Raw genomic sequence first — 24,382 nt, 5'->3', positions numbered from 1 at the left:
AAGTAGCAGTTGTGTGTATCAAGTAATGTAAGACCAATAGTCTTACATCAGTGCCCCAGGAAACGTCCCAATTAAGCATGTTTTCTGGATAAGTATGTCAATTAAATGAAGCATATGGTAATAACTTGTACAGAAGAGCTACACAGCAAAAGCCCCACGTTTCATCATAACTTCACAGGGCTGCAGAATGTGTGCAAGATTCATATTTTTAAAGATCTGACTAAACACAAATTATATTATCCAAATGTCATTTCAAAACTCTCTCCAGCAATAAGATGCGAGATAGATCTCATGCTTATAAGAATCCCACCTTCTGCATTTTTTTCTTCTTCTTTTTTGTTTCCTTTTTTTTTTTTTTTTAATGAAACTATCCCATTATATCCTCAGATGCTCCCACAGGACGGAGCTCAAGTAACAGTCATTTCCACATGAAGGAAGGCAGTAAATCTATCTTTTCTCTATATACAGAATTCTATAGAATGGTGATCTTATCTACATCTACTCTGCATATAAAAGTATGAAAAATATGCACTTGCAAAGTATTTAGCTTTTTTATCCATCTACTAAAATTCTTGACATGGCTCTTATCACATCTCTAACATTGTAATCTCTTTCATTCTGGCTGTGAAAATTGTTCTGTTTATATTCATTCAAATAGCTATAAAAAATATTTTTTGTATCTTTGAGTTAGTCACTGTAACATCTCTTGCTATCACCACAATGACTCCTGAGTCATATACAAGCTATTTATCTTAATTTAAAGCCCCTTCTGGACAGTTTCTGTCTTACTGCCTTATTTATGTTATTTTTGCTCTACATAATGTCAGTCTCATTTACTTATTTGTCATGATTTCTAATAACTTGTCTAACACTTTTTCTGATACTTTCTCATTTCCAATACTTTATAGTAGCCCCAAAGAGCGTAAGACTATCATCAGACATCCATTTCCACATTCCCTCACTTAAAACTATTCAGCCCATCAAATCTCCAAAACAAAGTTGTTCTGTATTTTTTTTTCCTTTTCTATTTGTTTTTCTCTCCTGAAGACCTCTTTTATTCTTAGAATTCTTCATGCTTTCCTGTCACACATGAAAATCAGACTTGCAGAAGAAAATTGTTTTTGCTTTCCAGGCCCAATAGCGTTAAGAAGCAGCACGGCAGTGCAGGTTCCCTGAGTTACAAAGTTGTTGGATATTTCTCTTTGTATTTATTGTCTTTATCAAAGAACAGAAATACTACTTCAAAGCAAAGTTCTATCTAGCCTAGTATCCCGTCTCTGAAAACAATCAAATGAATACAATACACAGAGCTGACATCTAGTTTCGAAGTTCTTCAATTTAAAGAAACCTTCACAGTTCTTATTCTGCAGGGCATATATAAATACTACTAGCCAAGAGACTAAGAGCAGCAAATATGACTAACTTCAATTATTTCATTTTTATTTATTTCAACTTACTGTTTTAAGTGTACACTCTCCTTTTTGGTTTTCATGCTGAAAGCTCCTTTTTGCATCATATGTTTTCTTGTATTCTCTCATTGCAAATACATAACTTCGCAGATTGGCTGACATCTGTTTTTTCAACTCTCTTACATTCATTGCAGAAGTGGCATAGACCAAAAAACCTTGATAAAATAAATAAAAATAAACGGGTATGTTGCATTTTCACAGCCCTGTTCACTTACGTATCAAATAAGTGTGTAAACTTTAACTGAAAGTGGTATAGCTTAATATCACAGAAAACAATTATAATACCTATATTCTACTCTAAGAAATGAGATCAAACTTGTGTTTTAAAAACAGAACATCACAAAGACACTAAATGCTCTATAACAGAAATGCTCTAGATCAGTAAAACCAAAAGCAATCGTGTGGAAGATTTTGCCTACATCACGCTCTACTAATTTCTGTGAATGTATCAGCACGAAGAACATGGCTGTTAGTGTGGCCTCTAGTTGAAACAATCCACATTCAAATGAAAACACTGAATTATCATGTGGAGAAAATCATGTAAATCTAGGAAAACAAACAAACAAACAAACAAACAAAAAAAAACACCACAAAACTGTGAACTTGAAAGTCAGACCTTTATTTTAAAGAAAATTAGTATAAGAAGAAATAAAATGCCATTGTGATCAAATTTCTTCCTAGTGATCGTTTCTAGTTTGCTTATGTTTTATCTTCCAGAGGCATACAAGACATATAATGGTGCTTGAGGGAGACTCCTGGACTTCTGACTTATCTAAGAATGTGAAGTTAATGCTTTTTTTTTTTGGTTTGGTTTGCTTTTTTTTTTTTTTTTTTTTGCCATCTTCCATAAGAGGCTACAGCTTAAACGAACTGTTTTTCCATACCACTTGTCTGCCAAAAACACAGAAGAGGTTGGTAGGAAAAGAGAGGAGGCTCTTTGAAACTTTGGATTGTATTTGTTAAAACAAGTCTTGACTTTCCTCTCTTACTATATATCCTTGTTTTTAATTTCTCTTAGTTTCTGGGGAGTCATGTTTTCAGCTTTATGAATGTATGGTACTTCCTTACAGCTTTTCATTCCATGTTTCATTTCTCAAAGTGATCAACCGTACAACCAAAGAAAGACTGGTCAGTTAAACATACTGGAGACTCATAAATAAAAGATACCAAAATTACTCCTCCACCCTGAAAGTGTACTTCAGATACGTCTCAATACACAGGCAGACCAAAAGGACAAACGGATCAATTAGTTGGTTTGAACAGTACCAAACTTCTGGTGGCACTATGCAAAAAACGAAGTGCATTCTTTCAACACACCTCCTAATCTGCTTGATTTTTAGTAAGAAACTATGCCGTTCTTCAAATTTTGCCTTAAAACCTGTGTCTTTTTGGAAACAATCAGGTAACTAGTGTCCCATACTCATTTCTTGACGTTGTATCAAAAGCGTCTTTTGACCTTTTGACTGCTGGCATTTATTATGCAATGTTTTACGTTACAAGGTCCTTGCCTTATGTCTTGCTTAAAACTCTTGAAAAAAATGGCATGTCCTTGACACACTGTAAAATTTGAAAACCTTTATCCTGAACTGTGCAAACCGAAGATAAAAAGGAAACAAAACATACGCCCTAAATAACTATGGTGTAGATGGGCTGGGGGCAGCCCCAGGAGCTTGGTCCCAGAGCCATACGGAGCCAGGAAGCCCTTTTTATGAAGGGCACAAGGGCTGTAAAACAGCCACCCCTCCGCACACTGCGCATGCGCCTGCGCTCCCTCAGCCCTGCCCTCCCTCCCCTTGGCGGCCATCTCGCAGCCCCCCCCCACACACCGCGCATGCGCCCGGGCTCCCTCAGCCCTACCCTCGCGCGCCCCCGCTCCCTCCCGCCGCCTTGCGCGCTCCCGCCGCCGCCCTCCGCCCGGCGCCGGGGGGGGTGAGAGCGGGGCCGGGTCGTTCCGCGCCTGCGCAGCGGAGGGGTCTCGCTACGCAAAGTGCGCAGCCGCCGGCGTAACGCGGGGCGCAGATGGAGCCTCCCCCCCGCGCTGCAGGTAGGGGCGGCCGCCGCAGGCGTTGGCTGGTGGGCGGGCCTCAGCGGACCCCCCCGAAAACCTCCCTTTCCCCCAAAAAAACTTCCCTCTTCCCCCCCACCGTGCTTCACCTCAGCCGCCCGAGGGTCCTGAGGGAAGTCCACACGGGCTGCCTCTGGGGGAGGGGCGCAGCGCGGCGGCCCCTCGGGCTCCCCTCAGCTTCCAGGCCGCCGCCCCCTCCCTCGGGCGGCCTGAGCGGGGCACGCCGGTGTCCGAGGGCCTGTCCTCCTGCAGAGCGAGGCCCCGCCGTCAGGAGGTCATGACGCCCAGCTGGCCTTCGCCAGAGCTGCTGGAGTCGCGGCTGCTCCTTGGTTAGCCCCATCTCATCCTCAGGATGCCGGCCAGGTTTTCCGCTTCTCATGGAAATGGCTTGGCCTGGCTTCCCAGGCCCCGCAAACAGGGCCCTGTCATGGTGGCCAAGCTCTGGTGGTGGTAGTATCATCTAAGCATTCATGTGTTGCAGAATTAAGAAAATGTTATGCAACTTACAGCTGTATTTCAGCTGGCGGTTGTTCATCCGCAACATAATTCTGCGCCCTGTTGTCCTTTGGAAGAGGTTTGTAGTAATTACAGTAGCTTAAATTAAGCTATTGTGCGTTCTTTGTGTACCAAAAAGGATGGCTCCAAATGTTGGCATATACCACTGCTTTACTTCCTTATTTACACCTGTAATGCCATTACGTGTGCTTCCCAGCCCATGCTGTAGTTGTGTTTTAGCAGCGGTACTGCCGCTGAGGGTGTACCTTGGGTATATGCACAGTGACACTAATACTGAGATTGATCTGCGAAGCAGTGGCATTGCTTACTGACACCTCTCTAAATCTGCTACCTTGTTATCCGGTATCTCTTACGTACCTCCCCCAGCCCAGCCATCGGTCCCTGGCTGTTACGGCTCTGCTGAAAACCTCAGAACGTGAACTGAAAGCAGAGAGGTCTAAGTGAGGTTGTAGAGAAAGTGGAACAATAGCTGCAAGAGGTGTGAGCTGCCCTGTTGGTATCAGTAAGGTGTTAACTCAGATACCCTGGTGCGGTGGTTTTTAATGTCATCGTTAACTGCTTCTTGGCTCACGTATGAGAAAAATAGGAAGAATCACAGTTTAGTAAATTGTTACCACGACTGATGCTCCATTTTAAGGTCATAAAAGACACGGATATTCTCATGGCTTTGCTAGGCAGTAGGGAGTGAATATCAGGGAGTCTTCTGAAGCTCAGAATATAGAAGCTGTAAATTATGCCATGATTTGTATGGAAGGAGTTCTTGGACAGCCACAGATAGGGAAGGAACTGTAGCTGTGTTATTAGGTGATTTACACCCAGTAAATGAATAGGTAGATGAGTTCTTCAAGAAAATTCTGTGTTACTTGATTTTGTTTTATCCTTCTTAAGAATGAATGTGCTGCTGCCCAGCATTGAAGTTTTTTTTTGTATGCAGCACTTCTAAAATTGTCATTGGAAGATGCTACTTTCAGTAGTAGAAATCATGGGTTATTAGCCCATTTTCTTTTCAACTTGCGTTTGGTTTTAGTTGTCATTTTCAAATAGTGATGTCTGGATCCCTATATGAGGACTCATGAGTGCTTAAAGAGAAAAGTAAGATTATTGACAGTAGCTTAGATACACAATTACAGGGTTTGGCACCTAGCCTGGTTAGTCTTAGGGGCCTTAAAAACAGGGGTTAAAGGCTAATTTCGTAATCATTTTCGTAAGCTACTTGAAGTGTGTGTTTCTGACTGTTTTGTGGTCGTGTGGAAATCTAGGTAGTTAAATACAGCGGCAGTGTATCAGTGGAAGGACTAAATTGGGCTTCCAGAAGGGTTGGGTCTTGTTTTGAAATGAAATGGACAGTAAGACAGAGCTAGACGAGTATACTGGAAGGAGTGAAATCATGACTTCGAATGATAGGAAGAAGTCATGGGAGATACAGCAGTGTAAAGTCAGTCAGTAAAGGGGAAAAATGTATATGTAAAAAGAAGAACAGTCTCACCTTTTAATTAAATGTCCTTAGATAACACCAGTGATTAAGAACATAAGTTACCCCCATCATGAGGGGAGTTAAACTGGCTTGATCTTTTTGACGTTCTTAGTGTCTTTGGCCTCCATTGGGAACGTGAAGGAAAAGGATAAATGCGATTTCCTAAAGCTGTTTGACAGCACGTTTTAGAGAACTGTTCAGGGAAAAGAACTAAGAAATGGATGATGTGTTGGGGCACTCCGGTGAGTTTTAGAATGCTGAATAGTTTGAAAGGGTTCTTTAGTTGAAAATCCGGAATAACATCAGCAATCATTTTGTGACTGTAACCAAAACGCTTTCAGTCTCTATTCGTGTCAGAACACCTCATGCTCTGCAACTTCTGAAATAGTGAATAATCACTGTTGTGTTTTGATCTGTCATGTTAGTTTTTAAGGATTTCATTCATTTTATACATGCTGATAGCTCATTAAATCCATAGGTGTAGAAATCAAAGATGAGTAAGACGGGCATTGTTTTGTCTTCTCTCTTGATCCTCACTTCCATTAAAGAAACATCAAGAAGAATGATATTTGGTCCTGTTATTAAAAAAGCCTTGTTCTTAATTTGTTTGTGGTGTTCATTCCCTGAAATGAAAGACGTGAACTGCATCTGAAGATGCAGAAGCCCCAGAGAAGCTGTTCAACTGTGTCTTGAAAAAAGTGGTTGAAGAACTAAATATTCACTTCCTTAAGGAGTTTAGGCAGATTTTTTCTATAAAAAACTATTTTTAATTTTCAGAATTGCATGAAATCAAAGAGGAGCCACTAACACTAATTAGTGGCTATTGAGCATAGTGGGAATAGTGTGGTTAGCATCTCTACTATTAATGACGGGGGTGTTTCACTGGTTGGTAGATTTTCCCGCATATCTCCGTCATCCAAGTGCAGGTTACTTTGTTCTTCGTTACCGATTTCTTTTTTGTTGTTGTGAATGATTGTGACGTTCTTGAGGTCGCTGCTTAACTCATGTGGTCTGTTTACTTCATTTTATGTTCTTCAGATAATTTGTGATTTTTGTGGACCTTACTCTATTTCTTTCTTCAGGTGGAAGCAAGCAATAAATTCTTAGACAACATCTACTGTTAGTTAGAAAGGGCATAGGTAGTAGGGATTATACACTCGTGACCACTTTAGACAAAAGGTGCTCAAATGTTTGGGTTTCACTTGAAAGGTGTGGAACCCTGTGTATAGGAATACAGTTGTATCCGAGGTGGTGGTAATTTTTGCTGTCCCAGAAAATACAAAATGTGTGTTTTGTTGCTGAAATATTGCTGTATGGTGTCTTGTTTAAGTGACAAGAAGTTGTGCTCAGAAGGGTGTTACATCAGTTTACGAAGTGAATCATTCAGAAGTTTTACAGTAGTAGAACTAAGGCGCTCTGGGCTGTTTCAATCCTCAGCTGGTCCACAGCCCTAGTTGTCACTCATTTTGTATTTTGTGTAGTTTGCTAGAATCTTCATCTACAGCTGCCAGAAGGGATTTGGGGTGGGGTAGGGTGGTTGCTTGTAGGTTGCTCCTACCCTAACCTTTCCTAACTGGCAGGTCTGTCATACCTGTACAACAATTTGGGATAGTGTTAATGAACCAGCACAGTAAATATTAAGCCCTGATCTGTAGTTAATTCTTCTTGTCTTTTAAGTGGTTCTGCTATGTGATCAGGCATGTAAAAAAAACAAACCTCCCCGTGTCAAACAAACAACTGTACAGGAAACTTCAGGCTTGGTTTTACTTCTTAGTCAGTAGATGTATGAGCATTTGGAAGCCACGTGTAATTAACAAATAAGTGCGGTCAGGTTTGCTTTTCCTTTTCTTTCTAGATATTACAGACTAGCCGTAATATAGCCATTGTTCGTTTTTAGCAAACAGGCTTGTCAGTATTCTTGTAATCCAGTACTGCCATATTGCAAGAACACATGAGCCCCAAAGCAAAATGTAAGATAACAAATTCAGCCAGTGAAAAAGGTGAAAATTGACTTTGAGGTGATGATAGAATAGTGAGAAGTTAAAGCTTTGGAAATTTTCCCTGGTGTTGTCATCCCTGTACTCCATCTTAATTTAAAATGATGTGAATATTAGATAGAAAAATCTCAAAATCTGTAACTTTTTAAATACAAAAAAAATTATCCATATACAGTTGGAAAAAAAAAAAAAGGTTGTAGAGAAACTGCGCTGATCAGCCTCTTCTGTGTCTCAGTCAGGGTTTCAGGATATCACTTATGTTACTTCACTGGGATTATAACACTTCTATCACTGTGTGTTGCCCTTCTATACTCTAAAACCTTAGCAGAAAGCAAAGTACTTCAGACTCTAGTTCCTATGCAAACACCTATGTGCAAATGAAGCTGCCAAGCTCAGTGACGTTTCACATATGCATAAAGATATTCAGTCCTGGTCCATCGTGTCTTGGTTTGCTCTGGATGTTTTTGACTGATAAAATTCATTGCTTTTAGCAGGATCCTGAATGTTTTTGTGGGACCAAAGTTAACAAAGGAGTATGCTGAAACTATTTGTCACTTTGGCCCCGTGAGCTTCCTGGCAGTAAGGGCACAGGAGACGGCCCATGGCTATAGGATTGGGTACTTAAAGTATTAATTTCATCTTCAACAAGTATTTAGATACATATTTAAAAAAAATAACCAAACCAAAACAACAACAACAAAACACAAAACAACAACAACAAAAACTACACTTGGAGGAAGAAATCAAAGATTTTTAGAAATACCTATTTTTTTCTGCCCATGACTTTAATAGGTCTATCTCTAAATTTGCTTGCTGCAACGATGTGTGACTGTGCTTCAGAGCAGAGTTTTCAAGTAGTTGATAATATATTCAATGATACAGACTTTTTTGATAGCTATTTTTATGATGCACATATACACAGATGAATTAGCATGAATTAATGTAAGATCTGTGGCTGTTACTTGATACAAAGTAGCTAAGCTAGGCAAAATAAAGGAGATGAAAATTTTGAATGCATCCTTTTCCTGGAGGAGTAGTAAGGTATAATTATCTTTGCCCATTCAAAACACAACTGTTACAAGTGCACTAAAATAAATCTGAAATGGGTTTTGGAAAGATTGAACCTCTGGAGTCTATAGAGCCAATAGTCTGATGAAAGGAATGTATGCCTCTAAGCATACAATTAATGCTGCACTGCTACTTCCTTTATTAATAAAAGTATACTTTCCCAAGCCATTTTATAGTTAGCTCGTAGGAAGGGTTTTAGGACAAAATATTAAGCGCTGTATTTACAGCACAAATAATTTTTGTTGAGTGATAGAAAAATGGCTCAATTCCCAAATTTAATGCACTTCAGTATCTTAGCTATAAACTTGTTATTCATTGTCTAGCCCATCGTATAAACTGTGTTCCTTACTGAAACCTCTAAAATATTCAAAGTGTTTATTGTAGATACATTTTTTCAAAGTGTGCATCAATGATCTGAACCAAGGAGAACCAAATTACAAGCTGTGTAACTAAATGCACCTTTTAAAAACTCTTACTGGAGTCGCTTAACTGACTTCCTCTTGGTTGCTAAAGGTGTAAGGCTTCTTCAGATATCTGGACAAGTTTTCAACTTTTTCTCAGTTTTTCTGAGTAATCTGTGTCCCTGCCACATGAGGCCATATGAGAAATGGAAGCAGAGCTGTGAACTCCCAGCAGGCGCAGTGACAAAGGGGTGAGCAGGGTCAGTCTAGCAGTGTGGAGGGAGGGAGGGAGGGGAGATGATAAAACTTTTCGTGGGACACTATTCAGTGAAAGCTTTCTTCTTTGTTCCCCCTTTTTCTAATAGTCTTCTATGACAAGCTACCTATAGTCTTCTATAGGGCAAGCTGCTATAGTTCCTTTTATTTTTAGTAAAGCAGCTTTGTGTTTCAACCTCCTCTTGTCCTCTTTACAGGCTTGCTGTCTTCTGCACAGGACTACAACGTTGTCCTCTTTTCCTCAAGGCCTTCCTGGGACCTGCAGCTAGAGACTAGAAAGCAGTGAGAGTGTTGCAGTCATCTTCTGTTTTCCCAGCTTCCCACAGAAGGAACTGGATGTGTATTCTCTGCTGTTCTAGGGGTTGTGATGCTCTGGTTCCTACTGATGCATGTATTTCCAGATTTCTTTTTTTCCCATTTTTACAAAAATATTGAAAATTGTTGAACCAGATGGCTGTGGTCCTTGACCTTCCATGGCAATAAATAGTTTTAGCACCTAAGAGTTTTAATCAACCACAGAAAACTACTACGGTTGCGTTCTTGTGCCCTAGATACTTATTGTATGCAACCAGAGAGCTATGTCAGGCATTGAGATTAGCTAAAACCCACAGATTTTATTTGTGTGAAAAGAAGAAGAAAAAGGAAAAAACTTTAAAATGTGTTCTTAATGTTTTGCTGCATATGGATATCTTCCAGTTTTGTAATCCTTCTTGCCTACCTTTTAATCCTTTACACCATACTGAGACGGTATGGAGAATGATTTTTCTTTCAGAGGGATGCTCACTTTTCTGTAGTTTCTACCCTTCTGTCTTTATTTTGGCAGCTGCAAGCGTAAACTCTTTACCTGTTCTTTATCTTCTCTTCTATTCTTTGTCCCCATGAGAAGCGGCAGCGTTTTGGAGTGTGCTGATGTCTTCCTGCCTTCAGGACATTCAGTAGTTTTACCACACCAATTCCTTAGCTGTAGCCTCACCCTCATTTTCAAGCCCGGTGGCTTAGATGCGTTAACACCTGCAAGCCTGCGTTTGGTTTCGATTCTGGCTTAACTTCCATGTATATTTGTACGTTTGTACAAAATGCCTGTTTTTATTGTCAATCATAGCCCGATTTTTGTAACCTTGACTCCGCTTATGTTCATCCATATTTCCCGTGTAACTTTTGATGGTACGAGTGAATTTCAACAGAATGTAAGAGAAAGGTAGAATCTTAAACGATGAAGTTGCTCTAACGAGCATGCCCAAGTTTTGGGTGGCTGGGGTGGGGTGGGAAGGAGGTGAGGAAAAGCAGCTGCTAACATCTCTTTGGCCTGCTGGCAGCTGAGAGGTAGCGTGTTCTTGTCTCACTTTGCTCAAGATGATCCTAGTTTGGCTGCAGCCTTCACGGGAGACCAGGTGAAGTGCATGGAGGTTGCAGATGGGAACCAAGGGTATCGACTTTGAAATGAGAAGGGCAGACTAGGAAAACATATTTCTTGCTTGTCTGGGAGTAATTTTATTGGTATTTTGAACAGAAAATAAAGCAGTAGGTAAAAAAACATAGTAGGTGTGTTGTAATGCAGATTCTGTTGGGACTAGTCTGTAGCAAATCTGGTATTACAATAAGAAATATCTTTGTGCAGAATAGTGAACTATCAAAAGAAGTACTTATTATTCTAGAAATAGTAATATAGTTGAAAAAAAGCAAAAGGAATTGATGGTTTCACATCATGGTTGTCTCATGTTTTTTGATGAAGTCTTGCTTCTCAGGTGTTGTTTCTTTTAAAGTTCTTGCCATATAATGTTACTGCAGAGCTGATTTGGTTAGAGTGATGATGATTTCTTTGCAAGTGCTTATACGTTGCTATCAGAAATGCGGTTATTCCACGTGTAAACATATTTTTCTAGCTGGTAGCTGGTATTGTTAATATTTGTACCCTATTTTTCTTTAACATTTTGTATAAATGCTAGGGATGCCAACTTCAATTGTTTTAAGATCCTTCAATGAAAATCACTGTGTGTAATACAACGGATAGCTTAGAATCAAGGAAGAATATTAAAATGCTTTAGATATCACAGTTGAAATTCATGACTAGATACAGTACTGCCCAAGCTGAACGTCTGCATTAGACCTATTTGGTGATACAGTTGTACTCAGGTCCATGAAGCTACCACCTAGACCTTATAAGATGACTTGAATTGCTCATGGTTTAAAAACTGATCCTTGCCAACAAACTTTCTTTAAAAAAAATAATAAATGAGATCATAAGTGGTCTTTGTTCTTGTTTCCTTTATAATGTTCTGTAATTACCTTTGAATCACTGTTGTGGCAGTCTTCTGGTTCTTACTGGACACTGCCCTGTGTCCTGATGTGCCCTCTCCGTCCTGCCTTTTCAGCCCCTCCAGGTTTGACAACGTGGGACTAAAAAGCAGGAGTTTGCGTGGAGTGCAGCAGTGTCATGGTTTTGGTTGAGCTGGTGTTAACACCAGTGAAGCTACTGACATCATGATGTCTTACATCCCTTTCCTTTTGAATAATCAAACAGAAAATTGGGTACTTCAGCTAAAACCCAGAAATCCCCTTTGACTCTCTGAGGCTGACAAGAGGCCCTCTCCCTGTCTGGAGGCTGCCCTTGTCCGGTTTCTTTTTTGGCCCTGAACTGTGTTCTGTTTTGCTCCCCTCTGTCGGCGGTGGGTGGCTGATCCTTGCTCTGGAGCCCTGTGCTGCCTCGGCTGCTGTCGGAGCTGTCGCTGCTGCTGCTGACCTCTGCCAGGCGAGGAAACCCAGGCGCCCTTTTCAGGCCCTGGCTGCTTCTCCGTGATCTGCTGCGTTTCCGTATGTGCTGGGGTGGATACTGATGGATAAAAGTTACATGAAGTAATGGTAGAACGCTGATAATTGGATCTAGTCACTCCAAAGTGTAAATCAGCTGGGAAATGCTTTGTTGCTTGTATTTGAGGAGTTAGTTTTCCGTGCTGAACTGGCTGCTTGCTTACTGTGTGGTTACGTGTGTGCTGGTGCTGATGTGATGGGGTTGGGTGAGGGCAGTTGGGGACTGTCAAATGCCGTTTTAGAGGCAGCTGGCATCCCACTTGCTTTGAAAAAGCAGAAATGCGTAGGCTATAATTTGAGCCAGGGATGCTCATGACAGCTGCAGCGTTCCCTCTGCTTGTTCCTGCTCTCACACAGTTCTCTTTAATGGGCCGTTTATGAATTTATATAGTGAACTGGACTGGAGAATTTATCTAGCCGAGAAGTTGCCTGACAACTGACAAATTTACTTACCTTCAAACCAAATTTCAGTCCCCTTTCAGTCCACAGGGCTGCAAAAGACATCTCTGGCAAAGGGAAAAGCATTGCAGGCATTGGGAGAGGGCAGTAGTGCCAGCTTGCTTTGACTGAAGTTCAAAGTAGAGCTGAGGCAGGTAGGTTGGTGATGCTGTTTCCTGCCACGTCATTTGGCTCAGGTGACCTGTCCTGCTTTATAAGAAATGTGCTTTAAAGTTTTAAGACAGCTTTGTGCTGTCTAGAACCTAGCAAGTGCTCTGTGCAGTAGTTGTACTGATATTCTGAAGAATGTTCAAATGAAGGGTATTTAATTGCAATTTTATTCTCAGACATTGAAATTATCATAAAAGCAAATCAATTTGCTGTGTAAAACATCTTGCTTTCATTCTTTTCATAGAATCATGGAATGGTTTGGGTTGGAAGGGACCTTAAAGATGACCTCGTTCTAACTGGGCAGGGACACTTCCCACCAGACCAGGTTGCCCAAAGCCCCATGCAGCCTGGCCTTGAACACCTCCAGGGGTGGGGCATCCACAGCTTCTCTGGGCAGCCTGTGCTAATGCCTCACCACCCTCTAAGTGAAGAATTTCTTTATTATCTTATCTAAACCTACCCTCTGTTAGTGTAAAGCCATGACCCCTTGTCCCATCACTACACCCCCTGACAAAGAGCCCCTCCCCAGCTTTCCCATAGGCCCCTTTTAGGTACTGGAAGGCCGCTATAAAGTCTCCCCGGAGCCTTCTCTTCTCCAGGCTGAACAACCCCAACTCCCTCAGCCTGTCTTCATAGGAGGGGTGCTCCAGCCCTTTGAACATCCTTGTGGCCTCCTTTGGGCTCATTCTAATACTTCCATGTCCTTCTTGTGCTGGAGACCTCAGAGCTGAACGCAGTGCTCCAGGTGGGGTCTCAGGAGAGCAGAGCAGAGGGGAGAATCACCTCCCTCGCCCTGCTGGCCATGCTTCTTTTGATGCAGCCCAGGATGCAGTTGGCTTTCTGGGCTGCAGGCATGTGTTGCCAGCTCATGTTGAGCTTCTTATCCACCAACACCCTCAGGTCCTTCTCCTCAGGGCTGCTCTCAATCCATTCTCTGCCCAGCCTGTATTTGTGCTTTTGCTGTAGAAATTCCAAGTAATAAATTTTTGAGAATATAAGTCTTTAGTTCTGATTCTGTGTATTGGCCATCATAATGCTTTGTTTTGTTACCAGATTCCCCTGTTAATACTGCAGATTCAATAATGTGTAGCCGTATAGCATTACTAAACTTTAAAAGATTGTGAGTTAAAAATGACCGGAGAAATGTAAATCTCTGTTGCCTTTTGATCTAGAAGTAACTGCAGGTACTCTGAAAAATAGTGCTTGAAAAGGGGTAGGTAAGTTAAATTCTGCATGTTTCCTGAATTCAGTATATCATGCTTTTTCTTTCGTTTAATCTAAGTTTTAAATAAGCTATTTAAAAATGAAATGAACTTCAGTCAAAAAAACAGCATATTTAACAGTTTTTTTAATGTGAGCATCACAGCTGGTTCTGTGTTGAAGAGTAATACCAACATCAAAGGGTAAATAAATAGTGTGTTTGGGGAGGAAATTGAGGTATTTGGTATAATGATGTTGGACTACACCGTTTTCCATACAAATATCCTTTAAAGGGCTTTTAAATCAGAACCTAAGAAGTAAAAAGCTGTGCTTGATAAATTCTCACCCCTTTGCTTTGAAGAGAGTGGATTTGGGGGGGGGCGGGGGGGGGGAAGCACTGCATTTCCATACAGTCTGTGTTATTTAAGTATATCCAAAATCACTAGTTGTACTCACAGTACAGAATTCTGTTTTGAGGCAGCTGAATGCAGACTGCAACAAACTGCAACTCTCCTTTTAAATGTAGAATTCGGGCTTCAGTGTTTGCTCTTGTTAAGTTGGTTTTCTCAGTGAAAAAACTTGCAGACCCTGCACGTAAGCAAATGGTTAGTTTTTTTCAAAGAACCTAGGTCTTTAATCTACTACATCACTAATGTAGTAATAAAACTTCCATGCACTGCTCTAATATGGGCTATACTTCTCTGCTTTATTATGGGAGTAAAAAAGCTGTAGTTTGTAAAGATAATGCAGATAGAAAAATATTAGTGTCCCAAATTAAACATAATTCTCAATCTTTGTACAGTCTGTATGCCAATCTTTTAATTAGTAAGATAGAAAGTTGAATGTGCTGCCAGAATTTTTTCTATTATTTTTAGTTCATTTGGCATATTAAACAGAACATAAACTTACAGGATAATGCTCGTACCTGTATCTAAGCAATTTTTAATCTTGGGACTTTCTTGCTTTTCAGTGTGTGCTCCTTCTGCAGCATTTTCTGGTGCTAGTTAGTTACAGGTGGAGTATGCTGGTATCTGTTCTATAAGCAATGCTATGTTATTTCTGTGGATTTGCTTTATTTTGTATAGAAAAATAATTTTTTTCCTCTTTTTTTGTTTCTGGCTCTCTTGCAGAGAATTCTAAGCTAAGACATGTAGAAAAAGATGTCTTGATTCCAGTAATAATGAGAGACCGAGCCAAGGAGCTTTGTTCAGATAAAGTGCAAGGTAAGAGTCAAATATTCATTGGGAGACCAGATGTACTCACTTTTGTGCCCTGAATATGATCCTTATTCTTGACAAGTAGTCAGAGAATTAATATGTATGATCTGCATCATATCTGTTTGCTGCAAAACCACTAAGACAGTGTATGAGTCTGCCAGGTTGGCTTGCACTGCTTGGTTATGGGGACTGCTTTCCAAAATGACTTGGTTTTGATTGTTATCTGATTGATAGAAAACTTTCCACATCTCGATCTAGACTAGGTGGTGACAGAGCAACACAGGAGTTGCTTGTACTGTTTATAATACCTATATAAATGGCGTTGTTTCACGTGAGCCTTCACGTAGGGTCTCCTTGATTATAACAGATTTATTTACTATAATGCAGCCTTTCCCCACTCCAGTGCTTTGATGGTACTTGCACATGGAGACGTGTTATTAGACAGACATTGAAACAGGCTGATGCAGTCTGCTTTTGCATGTTTTCATTTTCTTTTTGAAGAGTACTGGGCAATAACTCTGTAAAGTTGGATTTCTACACTCAACTATTCATATACACTCACATATTCATGGAAGAAATTTACAACTTTCTGGAGTTAGAGCTACTCACACACATGGACTAGCTGAGAGTGTTAATGTAAGATTGGGAAAAAAATGTAAAGCACAGGATTACTCCATACAAGTGGCATGCTTTCAGTGGGATGCTTGCCTCTTGTCATCTAAATTCTAAGGCTGAAAGGGCCGTTGGAGAGAGATTCAAAGAACATCTACTGCAGGAGGAGCCCTAGGAAGTTAGGGAAATGTCCCTGAGCTCTTGTGAACAAGTTACAGGGAACTGAATCTGACAGAGAGGTGTTACCTAGGTTATAAAACAAAATCTTAGAAAGGTAATAGCTTCAGAAAACAAGCATATAAGGCATCCACAGCCATAGCACACAAAAGGGAGAAAGAAAACTGAGTTACTAGAGAACCATTCCTGCAGAAGAACAGTTGTGATGAGAATTGGTGTTTCAAGCTATCTGGAATCACAGAAGAAACTGTGAGGCTGTTCCTTGAGTAACAGATATTTCAGAGATGGGTACGGTTAAAATGGACCAGCATTTTTTTAAGCAGATTATTTTAGGGGGTACACAAAAGACGTGATGGAGTAGTGTCATAATGATATTCAGCTAGGTAGGAAAAGAGTTGGGAATATCTGCCAGAAGGAGGTGGGATCAGATGACATGTACCTTCCAATGCTGCCAGAAGGCCTTCATACACTTTCTCATTTTGTTGTTGAAAATTTTTTACTTTGAATGCTGTTCTTGTTGGGAGGAAAAATGAAGAAAGGCAATTAGAGGAATGTGGATCTTTGAAAGAGGATTTCCGTTAAAAATAATTTGTGTACTATTTGTATTTTCTTTTGGGATAGACCACAGCGGTGTCTGTATGGTGCTGTGGATTTTTTTGGAGTGGGGTGGGGAACAGGCTTTTTTTTTTTTTTTTTCCCCATATATTTTCTTTGTGTAAAATTAGGATGTTGGTTTCAGCTTCTAAGTTTTGTGACAGCCACCCATATTAGAGATCCTTGAATTGAGGGCTGTGGACTATTACCTTTGCTGCTTCTCCATGTTTTTGCCTCCATAAATTTTAAAGCAAATTCCTGTCATAATTATCTTCTTTGTGATGTTAGCCAAAACTATAGATATATTTTCATCTGAATAGAGTTCAGTTATGTATCTTCTGAAAAATGAGGTTTGTGGATGCATCAGTCTTCCTTTCTTCTGTTAGCTGGAAGCCAGTTTTGATCAAATCGTGTGAAAGAGGTGGAAACTGAATATTTCCTATGCAATTTTTGTGATCAAATAGATGAACAAAATTACATTTATATCCATACTACGAAAAAGGTGGTTCAGGCATCTTTTTGTCTACCTTTTAATAGCAGGGTGGAGAGCAGGCCATGGGAAGTGAAAGGTTAAATGGTTTTGTGAAGAGGAGAATTTATCATCTCTCATATCCATTGTGAAATTATTCCTGGAATAAATTTGTCTTGTTAGTACACAGGGATAGGTGTTAATCAGAGTAAATAGGCTATGGTTTTTATGCTGTAAACAATTACAAGCTATGAACATAAGCTGTGTAATTAAGTAATCAAAACTCCTGAAATCCAGTTGGTGTGCTACAGAGTGCTTCTGTATGAAATTGCTGTTTACGCTAAGTTGTAGGTGCTCATTTAACTCGTTCTTGGTTTGTTTTTTGTTCTGCTGTATGTTAATTTTGTTTGACCAACTCCTACTGGTATACCTTTGTTTCATTTTTGTCTCTAGGAAATTGTGGTAAATGCATTGGAAGTGTAGGAAACAAAGCTATTCTACAAGTATGGGCCTTTACAATTGACTTGATCATGCTAGGTTCCTGTCTAGCCCTATGGGGAGCCCCTATACATTCAGTAGTTCTCTGCATGAGCATGGGGTCCATCTGTATACAGGCCGTTACCTTAGCCTGCAGCTATACCACCTAGAGCTGCGTGCTTATCAGAGCTAATAAAGCAAGCAGTGACAGCCTGTCCAGCACGTGTTCGAGAGGCATCCAGGGAGAAGAAACCCCAAGGGTTAAAAAATAAAAAGAATAAATAAAAAAAAAGGTTTTGTTAACTCAAGAGGTGATACTGCTACCCTGGCGTGGTTAAATGGGTGACCCGGTGCTGTGCTCGGGTGTTAGTTTAACAGAGTAGCTTAGGGATGAAATAACCATGCAAGTGTGTCCATTTTAAAGATAACTTGTAAGAACAATGTAGAATTGAGGCTGGTTATGTTTCATTTTAGTTATTTAAATTTATTTTGAACTTTTTTCAGATTGTCATAGTATAGTTCTTGTGAGTGCTGCATATTTCTCAAGAATTTAGTACATCTTAGTTGCAGCATAATTTCTATATTTAAGGTTTTCAAGCACCTTTCCAGTGAAAATTACTATATTAGTACTTTTGTTAAGAGGGTGAAGATGCTTTCTGAAGAACACAAATCAATTTTCCATGACCATTACATAAATATGCTAATATCCCTGAGATGTATGTATGTGAAATTGTGGACTCTTGTTGGAGTATCATAAAAAGAAAGCTATTTTCCTGAAGTGAAACAGGACAACAACAAAAGAAACCAAAAAACCCAATCCCAAAACGTAACATATTCAGTGTACTTATATAGACAGTATCAAGAGCCATATTAAATACATGCTTTCCTGTATTATTGTATACTTGGTTTATAAAATACATGCTTACAAACTGAAGTAGATAAAAGGAGTGTTTTATCTGCTGTCATCTTCCATTGCTTTTATAAAATCATTTCTTAATTAAGACAACATTTAGATTGCAAAAAGAAAGTATTCAGATCATTGAATCAGTCACGAGACCTTGATATCAGTCACAAAACCTTAATTTTGTATTATATTTTCTGTAAATGTTTTGTGTATTTGTTGTGTTAGAAGGCAATTCTCTCCCACCTCCCCAAACCCTACAATCTCTTTTTTTTCCTTTCTGTTTGGACAAAAAACAATCTTGCTCTAGTGACAAGGGGCTTTAGTCCTAAACTTTTTTCCTCTAAGTTTTCTTGTCTGCTATTGTTTGATGGCCTGTGTTTGGGAATTCAAAGGTCAGCGAGAGTGACTTGCAGTTCTCTTACATAATTGTGACTCTACATGTCAAGTTCCCAGGGTTCGTGTAGGCAAATGACCTCTATGCTTTTCAGGATGAATACAGGAAAAGCTAGTTCAGATCAGCCTGGTTCTGCCATTATGAAGCAATGAAGTAAAGAAAACAGTTTGTGTGATTGAAGACCTGATCCCGCATACAACTCTGCAAATAAAATAAGAATGAGGCCATTTCTCATTTGAAGTTTGTCATGGAAGGAACAAATTTGGTCAAGAAGACAAGTGTTTGTGTTTGTTTTTTTTTTTTTTTAATATATGGGAAAGAGACGAAAGGGAGATGATTCTCTGCTGAGTTGGGGGACCTTCCCTGGAGCAAGCTGTTAGGTTGTTTCTGGTGTCTGTAGGAAGCATGTAATTGGGGCAACTGGATTTACATTGCCGAAAATACTGTTTAAGATACTTGGCAATGCTTTAAAAAAGGGTTTGGAAACCGTGGCTGGAAAAGGACATTTCCAAGCAGCCACCCTCCTCCCATTCTCCATGTTTGCCATTAGTCTTCTCTTCCTCAGGGCTCATGTTGATACTTAGTGAAAATGATGGGATGCAACACCACTGCAGGCTTCTCTACAGTAGAGCATGACCAGTGTCAACCAGAGTTTTGATAACGTGCAGTTACTCAACAGTCCTGTCACTGACATTATCTCTGTCCCCGTAGGGGCCACCTGCTCTGGACCGTGACCCTTACACCTGACACATCAAGGCCCGTAAAAAGAAAGAAATTTCTGATTGAAGTACATTTGATGCTGCACATTTAAATGTCCAAGCACACCTTCAGATATGTTTCTCCAAAAAAGTCTTGTTACATATATATGTATTCCGATATAAGAAATGCAGATAATGAAGTGTGTGAACTAGCAAATTTCAGCTTGATGTTACTCAGTGGCATTGCTCACTTTCCTTTGTAATACAGGCCAAGATCTATTAATTGATGCAGACTGTTGCTAATGCTGGGAGAGGATTAACCTGTTGGTACCTGCAGTCATGGTTCTGAAATTATTAACACTGGCAGATGCTAAGACCGATAGTATTGGGAAATTAAATAACAGCTCACTTTTAAAAATGTTGAACAGTCTTATTTTCGTGAAGCAAATTGAAACTAAAAACACCATTCATAACTGAATTCTGCTCACCTGCTTTGCCTCATTGTGAAAATATGGTCCTTAGAATCTTTTTAAAATTCACATATTTTAGAAGTATATGGGGATATTTAGAATATATAGTATATGGGTATAGTACATGTTATATAGTATATGGGTACATATTAGAAGTGTATCTTCTAATTGACTGAATCAAAAAGATCAACTAACTGATAAAAGTCAGTGACTTAACTTGACAAATCCGGGCAACTTTTTTTATTGAGTCACTGTCACCAGAGCTTTCTTACACATGCTTCTGTACACATTGATCAGAGTTTGGAAATCCTGAGAGGCTGCATGGGAGGAATCATAAACTTTATGACTGGAAGAGACATCTAGGAGAGTGAAAAAAGAATGCTACCTTACTACCTGCAACTTCATTTTTCTGAGAGAAAGGTTAGACTAATTTGAGAACATCATTTCAACTGAGGCACAAAACTGCAGGTAGAGAAGGGGAGAAAAATGTTATCCTCTATTTCTATATTATCTGCAATTATTAATTAAAGTACATTAATTTTTAAAGTACATTGTAGTCATATTGTGTGTGACCCCGTGAATGACTGCATGAAGTCATTGAGATTACTGTTGTACATGCTGTGCAGTTGTCAGTTATTTAAATGTTGTGTTTTGATGGTGTACAGCTATATTTAGTAGTGGTAATAAATTACTAGGTGTTTTTCCCTGGTTAGTGTTCCTGAGAGTAAGATGCTGATTTTTTTATGATGTTTGTGTCTGTGCCCAATAGTTTTTATCTTTGGGAAAAGATTCAGGTCTATGTATTTCCAGCGAACATTTACTCTCATCACATTTAACCATGTGAATTAATACAATCTCTAGAGGGATTACGGTATATTGAGCTTTGCTCCAACAAACCGAGCAGAGGGAACAGCTATATGTAAATTACAATTCTAGATCTCGTGGTCTTTTATGAATGATACTTACAGCATTAGTTAGCCAAAGCTAATTTAGGGGATTTCATAGAAAAGAAATATGAGAGCATATTGTGTGGCTTGGTGATGGAAATGTAAGTATTCTAACTACTGTTAGGACTTCCAAGAAAATGTCTGGGGAGAGAACTTACCCTATTTGATTTTTTTCCTTCCCCCCCGCCCCCCCATGTCATTTCAACCCAGCTGATCACAAGAAATGGGTCAGACTGCTAGCTTTACCACTGCAACTTAGTTGTGTAGGGTTTTTTATTTTTTTATTAGGGAATGGAACAGCTTTTACAGGGACAAAGAGAAATGAAATCACTTTCAATGAAAGAAAGAGGCCTCATTATAGCCACCAACAGCAGTTATTGACAGCTACACTTCCTATTAACAAGGAGCATTTAAGAGTTTGGCTGTTGGATCTTTGGACTTGATCTAATTTGCTAGCATTAATTAGTTTCTTTTGAGCACAGACACTTGGTGCTCACAGCTATAGATTTGGAGGACTAATTAGGACAGAAAATTGAACAGAATGGGGTAAGGCATTAACCTTCAACCATTACCAGCTGGGGCTCTGATAAAGACCACAGAGTCCAAATGCTCCTATTCATGCAAAGAGTACTCTAATGAATATCAATTTCAGCCAGGTTGCCACATCCTACAAGCACTGTCTTAATTTTGATTAGCTTACCTGTTATAGATTTTTAGGTATAGATATTGAAGTGATGTTCGTAGTTCAGAGCTCATACCTTGATACGTTATCTGTGATCTGTCTACTCTTTGGGTTTTCTCAAGTTAGAGATTTTATTGGTTTCTTAATTTCTGATTGTTTTCCCCTTCTGGCATAAATATATAAACATGGCATAGATTAATTACAGAATATTAACAAATGCTGGTTTAAATAGAGGATGCCTCCATGGATGTTGATTACTGTAGTACATGGGCAATAATACCTGTGAGGAGGACTGACCAAGCGAACTGCTGGAGTTTGAACAATAGGATAGCTTCTTCGCAGCTCTTCTGAGGAGACGAAGGCATTCTGTTGTGGCGTGAAGTTGGGGATACGGTTGCAGGAGGAAAACTGTTCTTTCAGACCTTGAGCTGATAGTTTTAACATGTGCAGAATGGAAGTACTTCACCTGTATATGCAGAAATGAGAAAAACAATTCTTTGTTCTTTTGTGCCTTTCTTGGATGGTTGGAAGTGTTGGAGTTGGAACTAAGGCCCAAATCCTCTTCTTCAGCTGTTTCCACTCTTTAGTCATATCAGACCCCCTGACAAACTGCCCGTCCCATCTGGATCATTGCTTCTCTCTTCATTGCTGCTGCTTTTACACCTGGGAATTCCTTGCCCGGTCATGAGAAGTGTCAGTCTCTTCTTTGAGATCCCTTCTTCAAACTCTTCTTTCACGAAGCACACTAGAATTAATGTGCGCCTTCTGACTTTTTGAAGAATTAGATCTCGTTGGGTTATGTCTGGTGTTCAGCTATTTGAGTCTAAGATGGCCTTTTGTGTGCTCTGATTCCCAGTTCTCCTATGGGCTGACTCTGTACTGTTAGCTTGAATAGCTGGTTCTGTGTCAGAGGTTCCTTTGGTGCAAGCTGTGAAGACACAGAAATGCAAACTTCCCCTAGCTGCTGATCATACGCTAGTTGGTGGTAATTAGATCCACCTTAGAACCACTTTTGCTGCCTGGCTGAGTTGGGTGTTCGTAGGGCAGAGGTCAGTGGTTAGGAAAGACGTGGTCCAGTTCTTTGTTTTCTGAGTCCTCCCAACAAAAGAGGGAGGCCAGTGTGGTTATGGGTGCTGCCTCTTACTAAGACCATGTTTGAATCCTAGGTGTGGTATACACTGTTTGCTGATTCTTAGTTTTCTTTCCCAGTTGGCACTTGATTCTTCCATGTCAGTCATTATCACTGTCAGCAAGTGAGAACATAGTTGGAATTCTGTAGGTTTTTATTTTTTATTTTATTTTTACTATTTATCAGTGGTGGTGATAGCCTGCAGATACCATAGCTCAGGCATTAGCATTCCAGTATTATATTACTGTGGCGTAGTTGCACATCACAACCCATTGTTCATGGTAGTACATCTGACTAACTGTTACTTTAACTGCATGTCCTCAATGATGTATTAAATAGTTGCTTTGCAGTTTTGGAATATAACCCCCTCTTAGAATCTTCATTCAGCAGTAACACAGTTAGCGCTTTGTGTAAATAACTCTAATACTTTAAGAGGTCGTGCTATATTCCTTATGCATGTGTATAAATATTTAAATTGTATATAAATTATGAATATTACCCTGGGGTTACTTTTGCACAGAAAATAGTCAGAATGGGTTGTGTAGATAACATTAGGTTCAGCAGTGGAAAATAGAACTTAGCTTTTGCATCAAAAAGTAGTTGCTGTGCATTTGGAACTACAAACCAATACATGGTGAGCTTTCAGAGAGCCTACAGGCAGTGCTTTGACCTTATAAAGAGCGTATGGTATTCAAGGCAATGCAATAGGGGGAAGAATTCTGTCCACCATTCTTGTTCATTAGAAAACCCATGAAGTTGGCAAGTGTATTTGCCAAAGAAAATTCCTCATCTGAATCACAAAAAAATGAAAGACTAATTCTAGCTGAGCGAAATGGGAATCAGAATAATAGTTGCAAATGCATCTAATAGACTTTGATTCTTATGAGGCGGTGCCTTGTGAGAATTATAGTTCTGATCTCCATTATTTCCTGTAGGCCGAAGAACTATACTTGTATGTATCGTTGCATGGAATGTTATGAGTCAGCTCAGCCAGCCAAAAAAAAAAAAAAAAGGCACAGGAAGCATTGGCCTCATTGGCCTTATCAGGCAATAGGGGAAAACAGGTTAAAGTTGAAATACAGTTCAACTAGCAAATGTACTCTTAACAAGGTGTGGTGGTCTAAATGTTCTTCATGCTTTTTTGTTGTTGTGGAAACATCACAATGCGGTTAATGAAATCTCTAACTTTCTTCCTGCTTTGGGACAAAAACATTTTAAACTTCTTTTTCAGTGTGGAATGGTAGTTCTAAAGATTGCTCAATTTAAACGAAGTGAGTTGTCCGTCAGGCACTTATTCTTTGATATAGTAGTTAATGGATCCTGTGGTAACATCATTGACAAGGCGTAACTTTGTTTTAAGTAGAAACCGTGTTGCCTGTTGATGAGTAAAAACGCATTTTTATGTTACTGTTCTAGTCTTTTCAATAATGGCAACAAAAATAATACCCCTCTTTCCTGCTCCCAAATTGAGTTTTGTTGCTGTTGTAATTGTTTTCCAATAATCGTCTGTGTGGTGCTGCATAGAAAAAGAGTAGGGGAAATGTGTGCTGAAGAGTGTTCTATTTACAGGTCTGCTTGAGAGAGGAATAAAGGCTACAGTAACAAAGGGTCATGAGACACTTGTGCTCTATTGTAATCTTCTGAATTTTATTTTTAACAGTTTAACGCTCTCAAAAACAAGAAGAAATGAATCTTGCAGAAAAGAGCACTTGGAATGTGTGCTGCCTAA

General features: G+C 39.7%; 1 protein-coding gene and 1 long non-coding RNA gene across 3 annotated transcripts in view; one reads left to right on the top strand and one right to left on the bottom strand.

Annotated features, from left to right (window-relative positions):
• Nucleotides 1–9,263, bottom strand: part of LOC310894330 — a 111,478-nt gene extending 102,215 nt beyond the window's left edge. For both annotated transcript variants that reach the window (XR_014579813.1, XR_014579814.1), the window contains exons 1-2: nt 3,624–9,263; nt 1,458–1,624 (exon numbers count right to left, since the gene is read on the bottom strand). This is a non-coding gene — a long non-coding RNA (uncharacterized lncRNA). The remainder of the gene's footprint in view (nt 1–1,457; nt 1,625–3,623) is intronic.
• CMC1 (C-X9-C motif containing 1) overlaps nt 3,295–24,382 on the top strand; it is a 41,375-nt gene continuing 20,287 nt past the window's right edge. Inside the window, exons 1-2 of the mRNA XM_083824291.1 lie at nt 3,295–3,513; nt 15,014–15,106. Of these exons, the coding sequence (XP_083680417.1) occupies nt 3,489–3,513; nt 15,014–15,106 (118 nt within the window). The 5' untranslated portion in view covers nt 3,295–3,488. The remainder of the gene's footprint in view (nt 3,514–15,013; nt 15,107–24,382) is intronic.

This window comes from Anser anser, assembly GCF_964211835.1.
Source record: "Anser anser genome assembly, chromosome: 2".
Lineage (NCBI taxonomy): Eukaryota > Metazoa > Chordata > Aves > Anseriformes > Anatidae > Anser > Anser anser.
This window is presented reverse-complemented; position numbering and strand designations above follow the sequence as displayed.